The sequence below is a fragment of the Mustelus asterias genome, chromosome 11, assembly GCF_964213995.1.
Source record: "Mustelus asterias chromosome 11, sMusAst1.hap1.1, whole genome shotgun sequence".
Classification (NCBI taxonomy): Eukaryota; Metazoa; Chordata; class Chondrichthyes; order Carcharhiniformes; family Triakidae; genus Mustelus; species Mustelus asterias.
Window position 1 is genome coordinate 96,903,755 of NC_135811.1, and position 20,998 is coordinate 96,924,752.

Genomic DNA, 20,998 nt, shown 5'->3' on the forward strand with positions numbered 1-20,998 from the left:
GAAAACTGAAGATAATTATCATACAGTCAACTGTTCATTATTACCTAGTCTTGGGATTGGATTCCAACCCCCTCCCACCTCAATGGAGTCAATGGGGAATTGTTACATAATTTCCCACAAAACAGACAGGATCCCAGACTTTGAAAGGAGAATTTTGTAACTGGCCATTGTTAGGTACATCACACAATAACTTGTGGCTTTGATTCAATGTAAGGATGTTCTGTAAAGAAGAACTTTCTTCACTCTGAGGAAGTTTTGGATCATCACTCCACCTATCCCCGTAACCCCACACATATAGCATGGCCAATCCACCTAATCTGCACATCTTTAGACCGGGAGGAAACCAGAGCACCTGGAGGAAACCCACACGGACATGGGGAAAACGTACAAACTCCGCACAGTCAACCAAGGCCAGGGTTCCTGGCACTGTGAGGCATCAGTGCTAACCACTGTGCCAACCACTCCCCCTTTTGTAATACATGCTGCTTGGGTACAGGCGAATGGCACAAAGCCATAATGCTCATTTGGAGAGTCAGTACAGATACAATGGGACAAATGGCCTCTGACTGCACTGTAACAATTCCGTGATTGGTGTGGTGGTGTGTAACAGTTCACTCAGCGAATCCAAGTTGCTTTGGCAAAATGTACCTTTACATGCATGGATCTATGGATAGTGATGGTCAGGGGTCCATGGTTCTTTCTATCACATGGCGGAGTAGGAATCTTTCCTGGTCTTGGCATATGGTGGAGGATTTGCAGATTGATACTCAAATCTGTTTGGCCATGTTATGAATGCAACTTCCTTGACGCATCAAATCCTGGGGTGGGTCTTGAAGATGGAGCTTCTACCTTAGAGGTAGGATGCTATCCACAATGCTACATGAGCGCCGACATGTTAGTTAGATACACAGAATCAACAGCATCATAGCAAATCATTTGGCCCTTGCCAGAGTTAAAGCCTCACACAACCTTTTTCCCACGTTCCTTTTTCGAATTATAATTTTATTAAATTCATCTATGGGATGTGTGCATCACTGGTTGGGTCCGCTTTTATTGCCCTGTTTGTCCTTGAACTGAGTAGCTTGCTAGGCTACTTCAGAGGGCATTTAAGTGTCAACCACATTGCTGTGGATCTGGAGTCACATGCGGCACAGTAGCACAGTGGTTAGCACTGCTGCTTCACAGCTCCAGGGACCTGGGTTCAATTCCCGGCTTGGGTCACGGTCTGTGTGGAGTTTGCACATTCTCCTCGTGTCTCTGTGGGTTTCCTCCGGGTGCTCCGGTTTCCTCCCACAGTCCAAAGATGTGCGGGTTAGGTCGATTGGCCATGCTAAAAATTGCCCCTTAGAGTCCTGAGATGCATAGGTTAGAGGGATTAGCGGGTAAATATGTAGGGATATGGGGCTGGGGCCTAGGTAGGATTGTGGTCAGTGCAGACTCGATGGGCCAAATGGCCTCTTTCTGCACTGTAGGGTTTCTATGATTTCTACGATTCTATGAATTCCAGTTTTTAAAAAAATCAAATTTCACCATCTGCTGTGGTGGGCTTTGAGAGCTCCAGAGTCTCTGGGTATCTAATCTAACAAAAATACCTTTGTGCGACTGCCTCCTCTGTCCTGAATGTATCATAGAATCCCTACAGTGCAGAAGGAGGCCATTCGGCCCATTGAGCCTGCATCGACAACATTAGGGCGGCACGGTGGCACAGTGGTTAGCACTGCTACCTCACAGAACCAGGGACCCGGGTTCAATTCCCAGCTTGGGTCACTGTTTGTGCGGAGTCTGCACGTTCTCCCCGTGTCTGCGCGGGTCTCCTCCGGTGCTCCGGTTTCATCTCACAGTCCAAGGATGTGCAGGTTAGGTACGTTGGCCATGTTAAATTGCCCCTTCGTGTCCCAGGATGCGTCGGTTTAGCGTTTAGAGGGATTAGCGGTGTAAATATGTGGGATTATGGGGATAGGGCCGAGGTGGGATTGTCGTCAATTGCAGACTTGATGGGCCGAATGGCCTCCTTCTGCACTGTAGGGATTCTATGATTTCTATGAATCCATCCCAGACCTTATCCCCATAACTCCACGTATTTACCCTGCTGATCCCCCTGGCACTAAGGGGCAATTTATCATGGCTAATCAACCTAACTCGCTCATCTTTGGACTATGGGAGGAAACCTGGGCACCCGGAGGAAACCTATATAGACACGGGGAGAGCATGCAGACTCTGCACAGACAGTCACCCAAGGCCAGAATTGAATCCAGATCCCTGGCGCTGTGAGGTAGCAGTGCTAAGTGTAATTACGTCTTCACTCTTATTTTCAGTCCCCACGTACCTCAGGACAACCTCTGCTAGTGACTACTTTCCCCAATTCGCATCCACCAAAAACATTTGCGTTTGAAACTAAATAATGTTTTAAATACTGAAAGATGCTCTACGCTGTTTTCCATTCCAGGTAAAGGGGACTTGATTGGTGCAGACCTTTCAACCAAGGGCCAGGTGATTAAAACAAATGCTGATGTCAAAGCATTAACTTATTGTGATCTGCAGTACATCAGTCTGAGAGGCCTGAGTGAGGTCTTGGAACTTTATCCTGAATATTCAAGCAAATTCCTCGCTGACATCCATCGTGACCTGACCTTCAACCTTGAAGAAGGACGTGAAGCATTGGTAAGAGCAAATTCCTGAAAATACTTGACTTTTTTAAAGCACAACTGCTGTTTTGTGTCCCAGGGCTCAGACACGATGGTTGGAGAAATGCCCTGGAATTTTAGCCTGAGATCCAGGTAATTTGGCTTCAAAGATCTCCAGGTTTTGGGTAGAGTGTGCTGTGCGCACGATTACGCTGCTCCCAAGTCTCCATGGCTATTTACCACTGCCCATTAAGCTCTCCAACCATATTACTCAGCACCCACAAAGCTGCCCCCAGCCCCAACTGCCACATTCAAGTTGCTTCCAATTGTTCTTGGTGGAAATAGCTATGTTTTTAACGGATGGGCTTTTGACTGGGCAGCATGGTGGCACAGTGGTTAGCACTGCTGCCTCACAACTCCAGGGACCCGGGTTCGATTCCCGGCTTGGGTTCGTGTCTGTGTGGAGTTTGCATGTCCTCCCCGTATCTGCGTGGGTTTCCTCCGGGTGCTCGAGTTTCCTGCCCACACTCCAAAGATGTGTGGGTTAGGTGGATTGGCCATGTTAAATTGCCCCTAGTGTTTGGGGGATTTGCAGGGTAAATGTGTGGGGTTACGGGAATAGGGCCTGGGTGGGATTGTGGTCAGTGCAGACACGATGGGCTGAATGGCCTCCTTCTGCACTGTAGGGATTCTATGACTGTTTTTTCATAACTCCCTGAGACTTATTCTGCCTTCTTGTTTCTTTGTATGACATTGGGCAGGATTTTACAGCCTTGTTTGTTCTGAAACCGTAAAATCCCACCCAATGTCAACGGACCTTTCCATGGTTCGCCTCTCGCCCACTCCGATTCCTGTGGTGGGTGAAATGGTAAAATTCCAGCCATTTTTAAGATTATTTATTAGTGTCACAAGTAGGGTTACATTAACACTGCAATGAAGTTACTGTGAAAATCCCCTAGTCGCCACACTCCGGCACCTGTTCGGGTACACTGAGGGAGAATTTTAGCATAGCCAATGCACCTAACCAGCACGTCTTTCAGACTGTGGGAGGAAACTGGAGCACCCGGAGGAAACCCACGTCGACTTGGGGAGAATGTGCAGACTCCGCACAGATAGTGACCCAATCTGGGAATTGAACCTGGGTCCCTTGCGATGTGAGGCAGCTGTGCTAACCACTGCACCACCATGCCACCTGTGTAATCTAACACATTGCATGATATAAATGTAATTTTATGTTAAAATTTGAAAATCTTCCTTGATTGTAAGTTCTTAAACACGTGCCTGAATGATGGGTAAAAAAAACCAAAAATGATTGTGTGGATTTAGGTGTTTCCTTGTTCCTGATTGTTTAGCCATTTTCACACATTTTCCATTTTAAGTTTGGACACATTATAATCAGATTGGCAAAATCCTTGTATATAACATGACATGGTTTCAATTTCAGGTCGAAATTCTATGCTGTGCCCATGGAATAAACTCCTGGCTAATGTACCTCTGTACAGTATGCTTCTATAAGTGAATATAATTATTAATAGCAACTGTTCTTTTCTTCCAAGAAAACTAATTGGAATCCAACCTACATTGATGACCATAAAAACAAACCTGAAGAGTAGTGAGTCATTAAAATTATTCATCAGGATGTGTCATCACCGAACATGTCACCCCATGTGAATTAACACACCCATTTGAGAATCTCACTCAAAACTTTAAATGGACTGCGCTACAATATCCAGATTCATTTTTCAAATTGTTCTAGTTAAAAGTTGCTTGAATCGAAGCAATTCTGAAAATAATAGATGGTTGGATCTTGGGAATTTCTCTAACTATTCTAACCCAAACGTTCCATGTGGAGAATCATAGTTATCGAAGGAAAAGATAGTTACATTTAGAACACTACCACATCTAGACGTAAGTAAAAGATAATTTTTGGACTGTTATCTGGAATTTTTTTCGTGGACAATGTGAGTTAGTGGATATCCCTCTCGGCAACTGGAGGTTAACATTGCACTGTAGCAATTTACCAAAGATCCTTAGACAGACACCTTCCAATCCCATGACCACTTCCATCTAGAAGGACAAGGGCAACAAATACATGGCAACACCACCACCTGCAAGTTCATCTCCAAGCCACTCACCATCCTGACTTGGACATATATCGCCGCTCCTTCACAGTTACTGGGTCAAAATCCTGGAATTCCCTCCCTAATGGCATTGTGGGTCAACCCACAGCACATGGACTGTGGTGATTCAAGAAGGCGGCTCACCATCACCTTCTCAAGGACAACTAGGGATGGGAATAAATGCTGGCCTAGCCAGCGACACCCATGTCCCACAAATGAATTTTAAAAACTATTAGAAGGATGTGATGATGGAACTATTAGGTGATTCTGGACAGGTGAGCTAAGACTGACCAAATGGCCATTCTCAACCGTATCTGTAATGACCTCAACGAGGCCCATGAGATGAGCCTCTTGGAGTACGAGCTCCCTGATTGAGGTAATGATTGCCTGCCCAATCAGGGAGTGTCACCTGTCTACTGACACTCTGGATTCTGACTTGTATCTGAAGCACTCTTAGGAGTGGAGATAAGTTTTAGGGAACCTAGTGAGGGACACCAGTCTCTGAGGAGTCAGTATTTGCCTTATGTTATTATGCGACCACACATCAAGTTCAGTAAATTAGCTGTTGGGCCCCAAGAGAAGCCATCTTAGTTCCTATTTGCTCATCTGAGATTTTTGTCCAATAATGAGTGAACCGTCTCGCCAATGTTAATGCCAAAAAACTACAAATAAAAACAAGATTGAGAAAGAAATCTAAAGATGAATGAATGAGTGGGGACCGTCATCACAACCTAGTGCTGTATTAAAGTCATTACCAGTTTGCAAGTAATCCTTCCCACACTATCGCATTGAAACTCCCCTTTCCATGTGGGTCCTCTCAACTAGATATTTTATTAAAGATATTTCTTTGTTGAAAGGCATCCTAATTTGACATGACACATTAAACCAGTAAACATGTTCATATCGAGTGCCTACCTAGATCTGGAGAATCAGTGGGCTGCACAGTGGTTAGTGTTCATCCAACAGTGGGGGTAGAACTAGCTTCAGAAAGTAAATCAAAGAAAATGATTTAATAAAGAAACTTCATTGCTCCAGCACTTAGGGCCATACCCTCGGCTAAACCAGCTCCCCACAATGCCCATCTATTTCTTATTTATACGGAGTCAGCTGGTCAGCTGACCACCACATCATTTGCCATTGGTTACATTGTCTACAGGGTCAGCTGACCCTCACAGCATGTCACCATTGGTTACATTATAATAGATCCAATGTTATCATTGGTTACATTATATCAGATTGTGGGGCGGCACGGTGGCACAGTGGTTAGCACTGCTGCCTCACACTGCCAGAGACCCGGGTTCGATTCCCGGCTTGGGTCACTGTCTGTGTGGAGTTTGCACCTTCTCCCCGTGTCTGCATGGGTTTCCTCCAGGGGCTCCAGTTTCCTCCCACAGTCTGAAAGATGTGCTGGTTAGGGTGCATTGACCCGAACAGGCGCCAAAGTGTGGTGACTAGGTGAATTTCACAGTAACTTCATTGCAGTGTTAATGTAAGCCTTACTTGTGACTAATAAATAAACTCTAAACTTTAGATAGCATTGCTGCCTCACAGCGCCAGGGACCCGCTTTCGATTCCCGGCTTGGGTCACTGTCTGTACGGAGTCTGCATGTTCCCCCTGTGCCTGTGTGGGTTTCCTCCGGGTGCTCCGGTTTCCTCCTACAGTCCAAAAGACGTGCTGGTTAAGGTGCATTGGCCATGCTAAATTCTCTTTCTGTGTACCCGAACAGGCGCCGGAATATGGCGACTAGGGGATTTTCACAGTAACTTCATTGTAGTGTTAATGTAAGCTGACTTGTGACACTAATAAATAAACTTTAAACTTAGAAGTCAGTGTGAAGAATCATTAAGTTGCATGCAATCCATGTCAATTTTTATGCAAGTTTTCTTTTGTCAAATGTCGAAACAATGTTGCCTCGTGGCCATTTTTTCTTCTGACCGGGTGGGAAGAGGCAGGAGATCTGAGTTTCAATTGTATGATAAATTCAAATTCCAGCTGTTCCTGTTTGGTGTTGAAGATGAGGAACACAATCAGTAATGAGGAGAGGTAAGTAATACTGTCTGACCTCATGTTCATGCACACCAGTCTTAACAAGCCACGAGAGAACTCCACACATCTGCAGCAATGTCTGCTTTATGGCCATTGACTCTGCTGTGAAAAATAGGAATTAATTTTGTGTTTTTAACTCCTTCCCTGCTAATCCACAGATCCGACAAAAACCCCCCATGGCCAATTTAGAATTATAGAACTCCTACAGAGCAGAAGCAGGCCATTCGACTCATCAAGTCTGCACCAACTCTCCGAAAGAGCATCCCACCCAAATCTTATCCCCATAACCCTACATACTTACCCCACTAATCCCATAAGCCTATATATCTTGGGACACTAAGGGGCAATTTAGCATGGGCAATGCACCTAACCTGCACATCTTTGGAGGGTGGGGGGAAACCAGAGCATCCGAAGAAAATCCACGCAGACACGGGGAGAATGTGTAAACTCCACACAGACAGTGACCCAAGGCTGAAATTGAACCCGGGTCCCCGGCGCTGTGAGGCAGCAGTGCTAACCACTGTGCCACCGTGCCGCCTATTAATTACCAGCAAATGAAAAAAAGGTTTTGTTTTTCTATGATTGAAGCAGGGACAGCAATGGGGCACAGAGGTTAGTACTGCTGCCTCACAGCACCAGGGTCCAGGGTTCGATTCCCAGCCTTGGGTCACTGTCTGTGTGGTGTTTGCACGTTCTCCCAGTGTCTGCGTGGGTTTCCTCGGGGTGCTCCAGTTTCCTCCCACAGTCCGAAAGAGGTGCTGGTTAGGTGCATTGGCTGAATTCTCTCTCCAACAGGTGCTGGAGTGTGGCGACTCGGTGATTTTCACAGTAACTTCATTGCAATGTTAATGTAAGCCAACTTGTGGCACTGATAAATAAACTTTACTGTCTATTGCATTGGCTGTAAAGCACTTCAAAGTGGTCAGGAAAGAGCTATATAAATGCAAGTCTTTCCAATTTATCATTCCTACTTACTCTGCACTGATCAATCAGAGTTCAAAACCACTAACAACCATAAGTTAAGGGGACTGGTAACAAAGCACTTTCGAGAATTGACTCGCATCTGCATCAGAAGCTCAGTGAAGGGAAACAGGAGGGGCTAAGCGTCCCGGCTTGGACAGCATGTTGAACAGTGAAAGCTATGCACCAGTACCTTGGACGGACTGTGAGCAACATTGCCTAATAACTATCACATCAGTGAATTCAAAAGAGTGCTGTGTTTGTGCCTGTACACTGGCCAAATGTGAAGGCTTCATTGCTAAATTAAACACAATTCGTCTGACCACCTAATTGTTTTTCCTGACAATCCACCAGCATTTTTCTTGGCAGATTGTGTCAGAAGTAAGCAGGGACATCGCGAACTAGCTGTGTAGACAAATTCCCTCTGTTTTACCCCTGCAATGCGACCTTCAAAAGATGAACTCAATGTGAACCTTTTCTATTTGCTATAGTGCATCGCCATCCTTGGAGTTTAGAAGCGTGAGAAGGGATCTCATAGAAACCTATATAATCCTCACAGAGTTGCACAGGGTAGATTCTTTCCCAATGGTGGGGGAGTCCAGAACTCGGGGTCATAGTTTGAGGATAAGAGATAAACCTGAGGTGAGGAGAAATCTCTTCACCCAGATAGTGGTGAATCTGTGGAATTCACGACCAAAGAAAGCATTTGAGGCCAAAACATTGTGTGATTTCAAGAAGAAATTCGATATAGCTCTTGGGGCTAAAGGGATCACGGGATATGGGGGGAAGGGGGGGATCAGGATATTGAATTTGATGATCAGCCATGATCAAAATGAATGGCGGAGCAAGCTCGAGGGTCAAATGCCTGTTCCTGCTTCTAGTTTCGATGTTTCGCTGTTATGATCGTTCGAATTGATATTCATGTTTTGTTGTTGATGGTTGTGAGTGATGATTTGTACATCCCTGTAAGAAATTGGGTTAGGTTTTCTGACGGCTATTTCACATGGTATTATCACCTGAGGTATATTAAAATATAGTTTGCAGAAGGAAACTGCTTGGCACAGCAGAGTTGTAGGTACATTAAACTGGAACAGAAATTTCCTCTATCTCTGATGATGAAACTTTATTTTCGTGAGCAATATGGCTAGGTTCTTGAGGATGGACAATTAAACTATGACAGTAATGGCTGAATTGTTAACTGTCTTCCACAGCCTTCAGCCCATTTTGCCCACAATCAGAAAATAAAAGCCTAACTTGAATATTGATCACATGAAGAGACATCGAGTAGAGCATATGCTTCAGTGGACCTCTTGTGAGAACCGGCTGTTTATTAATGCGCCACACTGTGGCCTACTTACCGAAGTCAACAGCAGAAATCAGATTCAGAACATATCGCATGGGACACTATTTTTATGAAGGAGTCATCTCGGGGGCATACTGATCTGGAAAGCATTCCAGAAAATTGTGCTTTAACATTTGTTATGCTGTCAGCGGTTAAGAACGTGTGCAGGATAGGAAGCTGGTGGGAGGGTGATGTCTTCATCTCAAAGCTTTCACTGCTGCAAAAATGCATCTTTAAATCTAATCCAGTTGTATTTGCATGAATGTTAAAGCAATTACTAATCTCAATCCAAAAGATTACACCCCAATTGCTCAGATAGTTTAAGATTCATCATTTTATTATCAGAAGGAGCAGAGACTCAATTGTCCAAATGGTAGATATCAGATTGTGAATGCATGCATTGGTGTGTGAGGGTGAGTGTGTGAGGGTGAGTGTGTGAGGGTGAGTGTCTGAGGGTGAGTGTGTGAGGGTGAGTGTGTGAGGGTGAGTGTGTGAGGGTGAGTGTGTGAGGGTGAGTGTGTGAGGGTGAGTGTGTGAGGGTGAGTGTGTGAGGGTGTGAGTGAGGGCGAGTGTGTGAGGGCGAGTGTGTGAGGGCGAGTGTGTGAGGGCGAGTGTGTGAGGGCGAGTGTGTGAGGGCATGTGTGTGAGTTTGCGTGCGTGAGGGTGAGTGTGTGAGGGCGAGTGTGTGAGGGTGAGTGTGTGAGGGTGAGTGTGTGTGTGAGGGTGAGTGTGTGAGGGTGAGTGTGTGAGGGTGAGTGTGTGAGGGTGAGTGTGTGAGGGTGAGTGTGTGAGGGCGAGTGCGTGAGGGCGAGTGCGTGAGGGCGAGTGCGTGAGGGTGAGTGTGTGAGGGCGAGTGCGTGAGGGCGAGTGCGTGAGGGCGAGTGCGTGAGGGTGAGTGCGTGAGGGTGAGTGCGTGAGGGTGAGTGTGCGAGGGTGAGTGTGCGAGGGTGAGTGTGTGAGGGTGAGTGTGCGAGGGTGAGTGTGTGAGGGTGAGTGCGCGAGGGTGAGTGCGCGAGGGTGAGTGTGTGAGGGCGAGTGTGTGAGGGTGAGTGTGTGAGGGCGAGTGTGTAAGGGCGAGTGTGTGAGGGCGAGTGTGTGAGGGCGAGTGTGTGAGGGTGAGTGTGTGAGGGCGAGTGCAAACTCCATACAGACGGTGACCCAAGCCGGGAATCGAACCCGGGTCCCTGACACTGTGAGGCAGCAGTGCTAACCACCATGCTGCCACACGGTGATACTTGAAGCTGACTAAGTTCTAATTTAACATTAACAAACTCATCATCTGTTCATTTACGTTGGTTCTCTGCACTGAATGCTTTTCTCTTAGCAGGCCCTAATGCTTCTGTGCTATCCTTCTAGCTCACTATTTTAAAATTTTATTTCTGTTCATTGTTTCTGAGACTCTTCAAACTCCATTGTGTGTGGTTCTATTTTCTCTTGCGACTGTTCAACTTTGTCCTGACATTCTAGGTTCTCGATTTTCTTTTCAGTCATGTCATTTTCCAACAATGCAATGGTTCTCAGTAAGTTCGTGGCCTCCAAATCTCAATGGACCTCTCAATGGTCTGCCGAATTTTCTGTCCCGCCTGCTACGATTCCTGCGGCAGGTAGGATGGGAAATTTTTGACCATTGTCAATAGTTTCTATGTAATGCCAGTTATTCAGACCTCCCACTGTGGCATGAGTTGCCCAGGTTTGTCCGCCATTTTGCTGGGAAACCTCAGCAGGTCTGACAGGATCTGTGGGGAGAGAATATAGCCAATGTTTTGAATCTAGATGACCCTTCGTCAGAGCTGCCATGCGTCACCAGATGCACACCCTCGATATCTCTCTCCAGCAGCACCGACTCACTCTTTCTCAGATCTGTCCTGGTCCCCGGTTTCACTTCATTCTTAACCTCATCCGATGCATCAACAAGAAACTTTTTTTCTTCCTCTTAGGTGTTAAGGGATGCAGGCTCCAACAATTCTTCTATTAGCTCTGACGAAGGGTCATCTAGATTCGAAACATTGGCTCTATTCTCTCTCCACAGATGTTGTCAGACCTGCTGAGATTTTCCAGCATTTTCTGTCTTTGTTTCAGATTCCAGCATCTGCAGTATTTTGCTTTTATTTGTCTGTCATTTTAGTCCTATTACAACAAACACAGTTATTCAAAAATGAGCCATTTTCTCCGACTAATTATGACCAACTTTTGAGAAATCATTACCATATATAGAAGTACTCAACACATCTGAGAAGTAACTGTCCTTTCTTGATCTGTTGAAGTTTTTATTGCACTTTATGATGCGATAAAATAAGTTCCCCACAGAAAGGACCATCTTGCCTTATATTACATGTTCTCACCAGGCTAGTATTAATCAAGTATGATTTACATGCGTGAACACTCGGAAGTTGTGGAGTTTTGCCTCACTATCGTGGAAATGCAGCCCCATAAGTTTCACATTGATCTGAGTCCAGAGGCACTCAGCATGAAACACATAAGCAGATTCAAGCTGGCATCGCTAGTCCAGTATCTCCTTTCTGACTTGCTGGAAACTAGAGATGTTGCCAGCACCCTGCCACGTGCATCAAATGCAAATGGGCGTCACAGTGGCACAGTGGTTAGCACTGCTGCATCAAAGTGCCAAGGACCTGGGTTCGATTCTGGCCTTGGGTGACTGTGTGAAGTTTGCACATTCTCCCCGTGTCTACGTGGGTTTCCTCCGGGTGCTTCGGTTTCCTCCCACAGTCCAAAGATGTGCAGGTTAGGTTGATTGGTCATGCTAAGTTGCCCCTTAATGTCCCAAGATGTGTAGGTTAGGGGGATTATCCATGGTAAATACGTGGGGTTACGTGGATAGGGTCTGGGTGGGATGCTCTGTTGGAGAGTGCGTGAGGACCTGATGGGACGAATGGCCTGCTTCTGCCCTACAGGGATTCTAAGTGTTTCAGCATGATTTGAACAACTAAAATATTTTTTTCAATAATGGAAATGCAACTGAACCAAACGTAAGTTTATTTGTCCACATTTATTGCCCAGTGTGGTACTTTGGGCAGCATTGTGACTGTCTAAGCAGGGGATTAACACAGCCTGCTCTTTACTAATTCCTCGTACCATGCTGGACTCTACAAGCTTATTACTGTCAGGCGTTCAGGATGTTGGTCGGCTTGATGCGATGAAAGGGAGTTGACAGGTTGGAGGATCAAGTGGAGATATTGTTCCGTGCTCAGTATGAATAACACCTACTGCTTTTGGTGGGATTACCTTGTGTCATAATTCATTCCTCTGTGTCTGCAGGTTAGCGCTGACAGTCTATGATCATGAGAAGATTATGTTAATCAGACACAGAATGAGGAAAATTGCCTCTGGTCATGACTTTCCATGTTAGAAAACGTGGTGATTAAGAAGCAGCTGTTTTCACACGGTGCTGTAGAATCATAAATGTGTGTCCGTGTTTGAATTCCCTCAGAGCAGCTGGTGAGAGAAAGGACTGAGCTGTTTAATGTCCTCTCCACACCGTGGCGATAGTGTTTGTGATGGATTAATATCAGATTGCCAATCTGAAGGCAATTGTTAACCAAAATTGAATTCCAGACCTCCCTCACATTTTCCAGGAATGATATCCTCGGAAATAGTGAATACATAAAGCGCCTGAATATCGCGAGTTGGAAAATTTTAAGGTGTTTAAAGTTTTAAAGTTTATTTATTAATGTCACAAGTAGGCTTACATTAACACTGCAATGAAGTTACTGTGAAATTCTCCGAGTCGCCACACTCCGGGTGCCTGTTTGGGTACACTGAGGGAGAATTTAGCATGGCCAATGCATCTAACCAGCACGGCTTTTGGACTGTGGGAGGAAACCGGAGCACCCGGAGGAAACCCACGCAGACACGGGGAGAACGTGCAAACCCCACACAGACAGTGACCCAAGTCGGGGATCGAACCTGGGTCCCTGGCGCTGTGAGGCAGGAAAGTCCAGCCCTCAGTGTTGAAATTAGGAAATAGTTCTGAACACTCCGTCCTTGCAAAAGCTAAAGCCTATCAACTCCCCGCAGCACAATATCCTCCCAAATTCCAGAAAAGGAGGGAGTCAGACTTGCCGGCAGGGGGCGATGGTGACAGTGGCACAGTGGTTAGCACTGCTGCCTCACAGCGCCAGGGACCCTGGTCCGATTCCCGGCTTGGTTCACTGTCTATGTAAAGTTTGCACGTTCTCCCCGTGTCTGCGTGGGTTTCCTTGGGTGCTCCGGTTTCCTCCCACAGTCTGAAAGACGTGCCGATTAGGTGGAGTGGCCATGCTAAATTCTTCCTCAGTGTCCCCGAACAGGCACCGGAGTGTGGCGACTAGGAAATTTTCACAGTAACGTCCTTGCAGTGTTGATGTAAGCCTACTTGTGACACTAATAAATAACTTTAAACTTTAAACCTTTCCCACTCAGGGGCTGCAGATCAACAGGACTGTCATGGTCATAAGTCGGTAGCACGCAATATTATTCATAAGGTTCAAGATATTATTTTACTTTTATAGGCAGAGGGCGCAGGTAGATTGGTTTTCGTACTTTTCCTCCAAAAACAATGTTGCCATGTGAATTTGTGACATTCCTATTTCCCACCGCAGCCATGCTGATGGATCACTGGAGTCACTGGACAAGTAATCCAGAAATCCAGGGCAATGCTCTGGGGACCTGGGTTCGAATCCCACCACGGCAGCTGGTGGAATTTGAATTCAATAAAAAATATCTGGAATTGAGAATCTACTGATGATCCACTGTCAATAGTGGGAGAAACCCCTCTGGTTCACTAATGTCCTTTAGGGAAGGAAATCTGCCGTCCTTACCTGGTCTGACCTACTTGTGACTCCAGACTCATATCAAGTGGATGACTCTTAAAATGCCCTCAGGGGTGGGGCAATAAATGCTGGCCCAGCCAGCGATGCCCACATCCCATGAACTAATAAAAATGTCACTGTTCACTAGGCTGCTACCTGGACACATTTTTTTTATTCATTCGTGGGACATGGGTGTCCAGCATTTACAGCCAATCCTTAATCTCCCTTCGAGGGCAGTTAAGAGTCAACCACATTGCTGTGGCTCTGGAGTCACATATAAGCCAGGCCATGTAAGGACGGCAGATTTCCTTCCCTAAAGGACATTAATGAACCAGATGGGTTTTTCCGACAATCGACAATGGTCATCAGTAGATCCTTAATTCCATATTTTTTTTAATCGAATTCAAATTTCACCAGGTGCTGCGGCAGGATTCAAACCCAGGTCCTCAGAACATTAGCTGAGCTTCTGGATTAATTGTCTAACGATAATACCACTAGGCTATCGCCTCCCCAATGCAAATGCAATGAGCCCATCTCTAACATTGCATAGCTAAAATCTGCTTGGACTAATTTTCATTAACAATCTTCCCATCATGTCCAGTTGAACATGAGCCCATGTCCTGGAGTTTGAATGGAGATAGTCATCCTGTTTTAAACCAGTTAAAATTAAGGGTTATCATAATAAACTTATTTGCTTCCTGTCTGCAACAATCAGCTGTAAATACATTTTCAACGTCAATTACTTTGAGATACTCTGGTTGCAATGTCAATCTGTTAATCACTGCTAGATTCACCAAACATCGATTCAGATACAACTCACTTACATGGAGCTGTTCATTTGTTTTTTTCAATATTCTTTCACAGGATGTGGGCTGCTGGCTGGGCCAGCATTCATTGTCCACCCCTAATTGCCCTTGAGAAGGTGGTGGTGAGCCGTCTTCTTGAAACACTGAAGTCCATGTGGTGTACATACATCTATAGTGCTGTTAGGAAGAAAGTTCCATGGTTTTTGACTCAATGAGCATGAAGGAATGGGGGATATAGTCCCAATTCAGGGTGGTGTGTGGCTTGGAGTGGAACTTGTAAGTGGTGGTGTTCCCATGCGTCTGCTGCCCTTGTCCTTCTAGGTGCTAGAGGTCGTGGGTTTGGAATGTGCTGTGCCGTCAAAGGAACGTAGTTGACTACACGATGTTAATTGCATCTATTGTTTTCGCAGGGAATCTCGAAGTTCGCCAAATCCCCAAGACTCTCTCAGGTATGGTGGCTGTGTTATTCTGCGTGTGCTAATTGAGTTATTGTGGTGTAAACTTTGGGTGGTGATGAGTAATAAACTGAACCAGAGAGTGGTGAATGTGTGGAACTCGCGACCACAGAAAATAGTTGAGGCCAAAGCATGATGTGATTTCAAGAAGAAATTAGATTTTGCTCTTGGGGCTAAAGGGATTAAGGGAAATGGGGGGAAGGGGGGCGGGGATCAGGATATTGAATTTGATGATCAGCCATGATTGTGATGAATGGTGGAATAGCTTCGAAGGGCCGAATGGACTGCTCCTGCCTCTATTTTCTATGTTTCTATGTTAAGTCTGTCCAGATCCTTATGATTTTAAATACTCCAATCAAATATCCTTCCTTTTGTCTAAGAAATTCAGCCCTAACTTCATCAATCTATCCTGATAGTTCCTCATCCATGGAACCATTCTTGTGACTCTTTTCTGCACCCTCTCAAAAACGTTCACATCCTCCCTAAAGTGTGGCACTCAGATGGGCGGGATTTTATGGCCTCACTCGAGCGAGACCAGAAATTCCTGCCCGAGTTCAGTGAACGTTTCTGTTGTCCGCCTCTTGCCTGCTCCGATTCCATGGTGGGCGGTGTGGTAGAATTCTGGCGAATACTCCAGCTGAGGATGAACTGATGACGGAAACAAATTCGACCTCACCTCCTTGCTCTTGTACTCTGTGCCCCAAGTGGGTAGGGTTTAGAATGCACTGTCTGAGAGTGTGGTGGAGACAGGTCCAATCGAGCCATTCAAAAGGGAATTAGACTGCCAGAGAATCGATGGGCCAAATGGCTTCCTTCTACACTGTAGGCATTCTATGAAATGTGCCTTCTGAACACATTTGCAACAACACCTCAAATTTACCTTCAAGTTCAGATTTCAATAGAAATTCATTTTTCTGGGACATTCGCAGAAACTTATTCAACTTGAAAAGGAACTATTTTCATTGTGCAAAAGGATAAGTTAACAATTAGGCCTTTCATATTCTGCTGTAGCCTGACATTTCTCTCACCTTGCCACATCCAGTGAGTCTTTTCCTTTTGTATAATTGCTGAAGGTAGTCAATAATTGGCTCAGGTAATTCAATCTCAATGTCAGAGTGGCACAATGGTTAGTACTGCTGTCTCACAGCGCCAGGGACCCGTGTTTGATTCCTGGCTTGGGTGACTATGTGGAGTTTGCATGTTCCCCCCATGTCAGCGTGGGTTTCCTCCGGGCGCCCCGGTTTCCTCCCACAGTCTGAAAGACGTGCAGACTAGGTGGATTGGCCATGCTAAATTCTCCCTCAGTGTACCCAAACAGACGCCGGAGTGTGGCAATGAGGGGATTTTCACAGTAACTTCATTGCAGTGTTAACGTAAACCTACTTGTGACACTAATAAATAAACTTAAAACTTTATTCTTGACTGCTGACTGCCCGATCTGGGTGCGGGGTCAAAGAGGCCAAGAAGACTCCAGACCCATTCCTTGTACTCTACCAATGTGGCTTATCTCAACTGAGGAAGGTGTGGCAATGTTATAGTTGGGTTCAGTGTCTGTATTAGAAAAGGTGAAAATCAGCTGGAACATAACCGTGTATGGAGATCAGGTGATGAAAGGATAGATCTCACACTCAAATAGCTTTCTTGCATAATAAAAAGTAAAAATGCTGGATAAACTCAGCAGGCCTGGCAGCATCTATGGAGAGAGAAACAGAAAAGTTAATATTTCAAGTCCTTAAGAACTCAAGATGTTAAATCTTAAGTTTAAATTTATTTATTAGTGTCAAAAGTAGGCTTACAGTAACACTACAATGAAGTTACTGTGAAAGTCCCCTAGTCGCCACACTCCGGCACCTCTTCGGGTACACTGAGGGAGTATTTAGCACGGCCAATGCATACAACCAGCTCGTCTTTCAGGAGGAAATTGGAGCACCCCGGGAGAAACCTACACAGGCATGAGAAAAACATACAAACTACACAGTCACCCAAGCCGTGAATTGAACCCGGGTCCCAGGCGTTGTGAGGCAGCCATGCTAACCACTGTGCCATCGTGCTGCCCATTTCTCTCGCTACACATGTTGCCAGACCTGCTGAGTGTTTTCAGTATTTTCTGTGAATATTTCACATTTCCAGCATCCGCAGTATTTTGCTTTTATTTGAGATTTCTTGCTCCGTCCGATGTCCCACATGAAGTATGTCCACTTACAGAGATATGAGAGGGATAGCCACTACCTGAGCAACCATACCTCGCCATCAGCCAGAAACTCTAAATGAGCAGGCGGGAATAAAGTCAAGATTGTTCCACCGCCAAATTTTAATAATTAATCTTTTCTCCCTCACACAACTACTCACACCCAGTGCCAGAAAACTAGGTGTCATTCTTACACTGAAATGAAAAGCGATGAATGTTGAGTAGAATCATAGAATCATACAGTGCAGAAGGAGACCATTCGGCCCATCGAGTCTGCACTGACTACAATCCCACCCATGCCCTTTCCCCATAACCCCATGCATTTACCCTGCTAGTCCCCCCCCTCCCCCCCCCCCCCCCCCGACACTCAGGGGCAATTTAGCATGGCCACTGCACCTAACCCGCGTAGCTTTGGACTGAGGAAGGAAACTGGAGCACCCAGAGGAAACCCACGCAGACACGGGGAGAATGTGCAAATTCCATACGGACAGTGACCCAAACCGGGAATTGAACCCGGGTCCCTGGTGCTGTGAGGCAGTCGTGCTAACCACAGTTACAGTCACAGTCACAGTTGAGTTCCAGTTCAGCTCTACTTGGAACTCAGCTCTGCAAAAAACTGCGAAAACCCCATCAGCTGGAGAGTTATAGAATCATAGATTAGAATCCCTACAGTACAGAAGGAGGCCATTCAGCCCATTGAGCCTGCACCAACAACAATCCCATCCTATCCCTGTGACCCCATATATTTAAATGGGATTGTTATGGAGAGTTGGTGGGCTAAATTCTTTTAAAATGAAACATTTGGAGTCTTTGCTTTTCTCACTTAAATAAAAATTGCACAGACTGATGAGACAATTGTATTTGTTTCCTTAGAATCGTCTGGAAGGCAGGGACAATTCCAATAAGAAACTTCCCTCCATTTTGGAAACTGAGGATGAACCAAATGAATACTCGCACCTCTCGCCAGCCACTAAGACCCGGAGGAAACTCACATTGCCCGGTTTGAACAGTCCAATCCGCCGCGGGTCACTCGGTAGCTTGCTGGGAGATGACCTCAAGCATTATTCAACGATAAGGCTTGGCAGTCGCTCACCGGCCAAGTGCAGGAGGGGTGGAAGCCCCCAACGCAAGAAGGAAGACACCACAAATAATGGTGGAAATGGTCATGCACGGAAGCCAACAAAACTCCTTCTACCGTCTCTAAACTGCTGTGGACCTCCTGACCTCAGTCCTAGGTATGACTCCAATGAATTGTGATCTTTATTTATTCATTCATGGGACATGGGTGTCGCTAGCTGGCCAGCATTTATTGCCCATCCCTAGTTGCCCTTGAACTGAGTGGTTCCTCGGCCATTTCAGAGAGCAGTTTTGAGTCAATCACATTGCTGTGGCTCTGGAATCACATGTAGGCCAGATCAGGTAAGGACGGCAGATTTCCTTCCCTCAAGGGGCTTTTTCTGACAATCGACAATGGTTTCATGGTCATCAGTAGATTCTTAATTCCAGATTTTTAAAAATTGAATTCAAATTCCACCATCTGGCGTGGCGGGATTCGAACCCTGGTCCCCAGAACATTAGAAAGTTGCTGGATTAATAGTCTGCCAAGGTCGTTGGTTCAATCCCCGCACCAGATGCAATTGCCTATCCCTGTGCCGCCCTGGCTTTTGGGGAAGCGCGGCGGCACGATGTTAGCACTGCTGCCTCACAGCACCAGGGACCCGCGTTCGATTCCCGGCTTGGGTCACTGTCTGTGCGGAGCCTGCACATTCTACCCGTGTCTGCGTGGGTTTCCTCCGGATGTTCCGGTTTCCTCCCACAAGTCCAAAAGACATGCTGGTTAGGCGCTTTGGCCATGCTAAATTCTTCCTCGGTGTAGCCAAACAGGCGCCAGAGTGTGACGACTAGGGGATTTTCACAGTAACTTCATTGTAGTGTTACTGTGAGCCGAGTTGTGACACTAATAAATGAAGTTTAAACTTTAATACCACTAGTCCATCGCCTCCCCATTAGTGATATCTAAGTATGTATTATTGTGGCACACTCAAGTTGAGCAAGTGCACCAGTGTATTTCCAACAGCCCTATTTACACAAGACCATGGAATAGACAGCAAGCCCAACCTGGAGAAAACTTCAATGTGGAACCAAAATGGCCCACGCTAACCCACCCTACAGCCATAAAGGACCTCAAGACGGACCTGAATGAGACCCAGGTGGAGGACTGGCCTCTGGAGCTGCTGGCCTGTCTGATTGGCAGGCAGCTTCATTAGCCTTCCTTTCCTTCCTCAGGCCCGGCAGTGCCAGGGTGGTGTCAGTGCCACTGCTGGGGCTGCCAGTAGGAAAAAAAGTCAAGGCACACAGATCCCTGGAGTGGTAAAGTCCGGGTCCATAGGCCGGGTATGTTAGGTAGAGCGGCGGGTGGGGAGGGGATGAGTTTAAGAGTAGGAGTGTGTAGGAAGGAATGGGGGGATACGTGTGGGGGTTGGGGGTTGCGCCCCATGATCAGCAAAGGACAGCTGCCAAAGAGCAACACTCCTTCCTTCCCGCCCTTTAAACATTGAAGTTAAAAATAAATCAGGCTTCCAGCTCCCTCCACAAATGTTTTATGGTGTGAGCAGCTTATTCACAGGGTTGACTGGCTTTATAAAAATCCTAAACCACCCTTGATTATCTATTTAAATATGATGGATAGGCTTTTGGTTCTGGTGCCCATGCACTCCCCCCCCGTGTTGTGGGAGTGAGCTTAGCGGTGGGTGGGAAGGTGTTGGGATGGGCACCTGTCCTATTTTAACCCTCCCCCACCAACATGGAGGAAACATGCCACCAGGAGCAAGTTCAGGCCCGTGTATTTAATGGTCAATTTGGCTGTTGTTTATTTCTCTTATCGAGTTATACAGCTGTTGTGGAATGTTTGGCTAATTTGTGGGTATTCATCCGCATTCGTGGCAAAATCTGCAAACTAAATTTATGGACCAGAATGAATCTAAGATGATTTATTTGGGGGTGGCATGGTGGCACAGTGGTTAGCACTGCTGCCTCACAGTGTCAGGGACCCGGGTTGGATTCAGGCTTTGGGTGACTGTCTGTGTGGAGTCTGCACGTTTGCCCCGTGTCTGCGCGGGTTTCTTCTGGGTCCTCCGGTTTCCTCCCACAGTCCAAGGATGTGCGGGTTAGGTGGATTGGTCATGGTCATTAGTGTCCCAAGTAGGTAAAATGGGATTAATGGGTAAATATATGGGGCTACGGGAATTGGGCCTGGGTGCAGTCAGTACAAACTCGATGGGTCGAATGGCCTCCTTCTGCACTGTGACGATTCTATAAATCTATGATTCTCTGATGATTTACGATGGTGCTGAATGACAGAAACAAGTCACTGAACAAACTGGTTGATCTTATATCTGATAAACGTGGATGGATTTGTTTTCCATACCCAATGGATGTCAGGGTCATCTTCAGAATAAGTGTGGACAATTGGGAGATGGAGATTCTTTTTTCTAAATAAACAAATGCCTCCATAATATGCAGTCAGGAATAGAATTGTAGCAAACGGTACGGTTTCAAAGCACAGTTTGTGAAGTGATTCGATTTGTGAGTCACCAGTGGAGAGGAAAATATCTTTGTTTCCCTTCAAGATAGAAGTTCTCCACAGCC

The 20,998-nt window shown here is 46.0% G+C and overlaps 1 protein-coding gene across 1 annotated transcript in view; it reads left to right on the forward strand.

Annotated features, from left to right (window-relative positions):
- The window catches only part of LOC144500280 (voltage-gated delayed rectifier potassium channel KCNH8-like), a 203,428-nt gene that overhangs the window by 137,037 nt on the left and 45,393 nt on the right, over positions 1-20,998 (forward strand). Inside the window, exons 11-14 of the mRNA XM_078222956.1 lie at positions 2,447-2,661; positions 15,118-15,156; positions 17,293-17,300; positions 18,241-18,585. Of these exons, the coding sequence (XP_078079082.1) occupies positions 2,447-2,661; positions 15,118-15,156; positions 17,293-17,300; positions 18,241-18,585 (607 nt within the window). The remainder of the gene's footprint in view (positions 1-2,446; positions 2,662-15,117; positions 15,157-17,292; positions 17,301-18,240; positions 18,586-20,998) is intronic.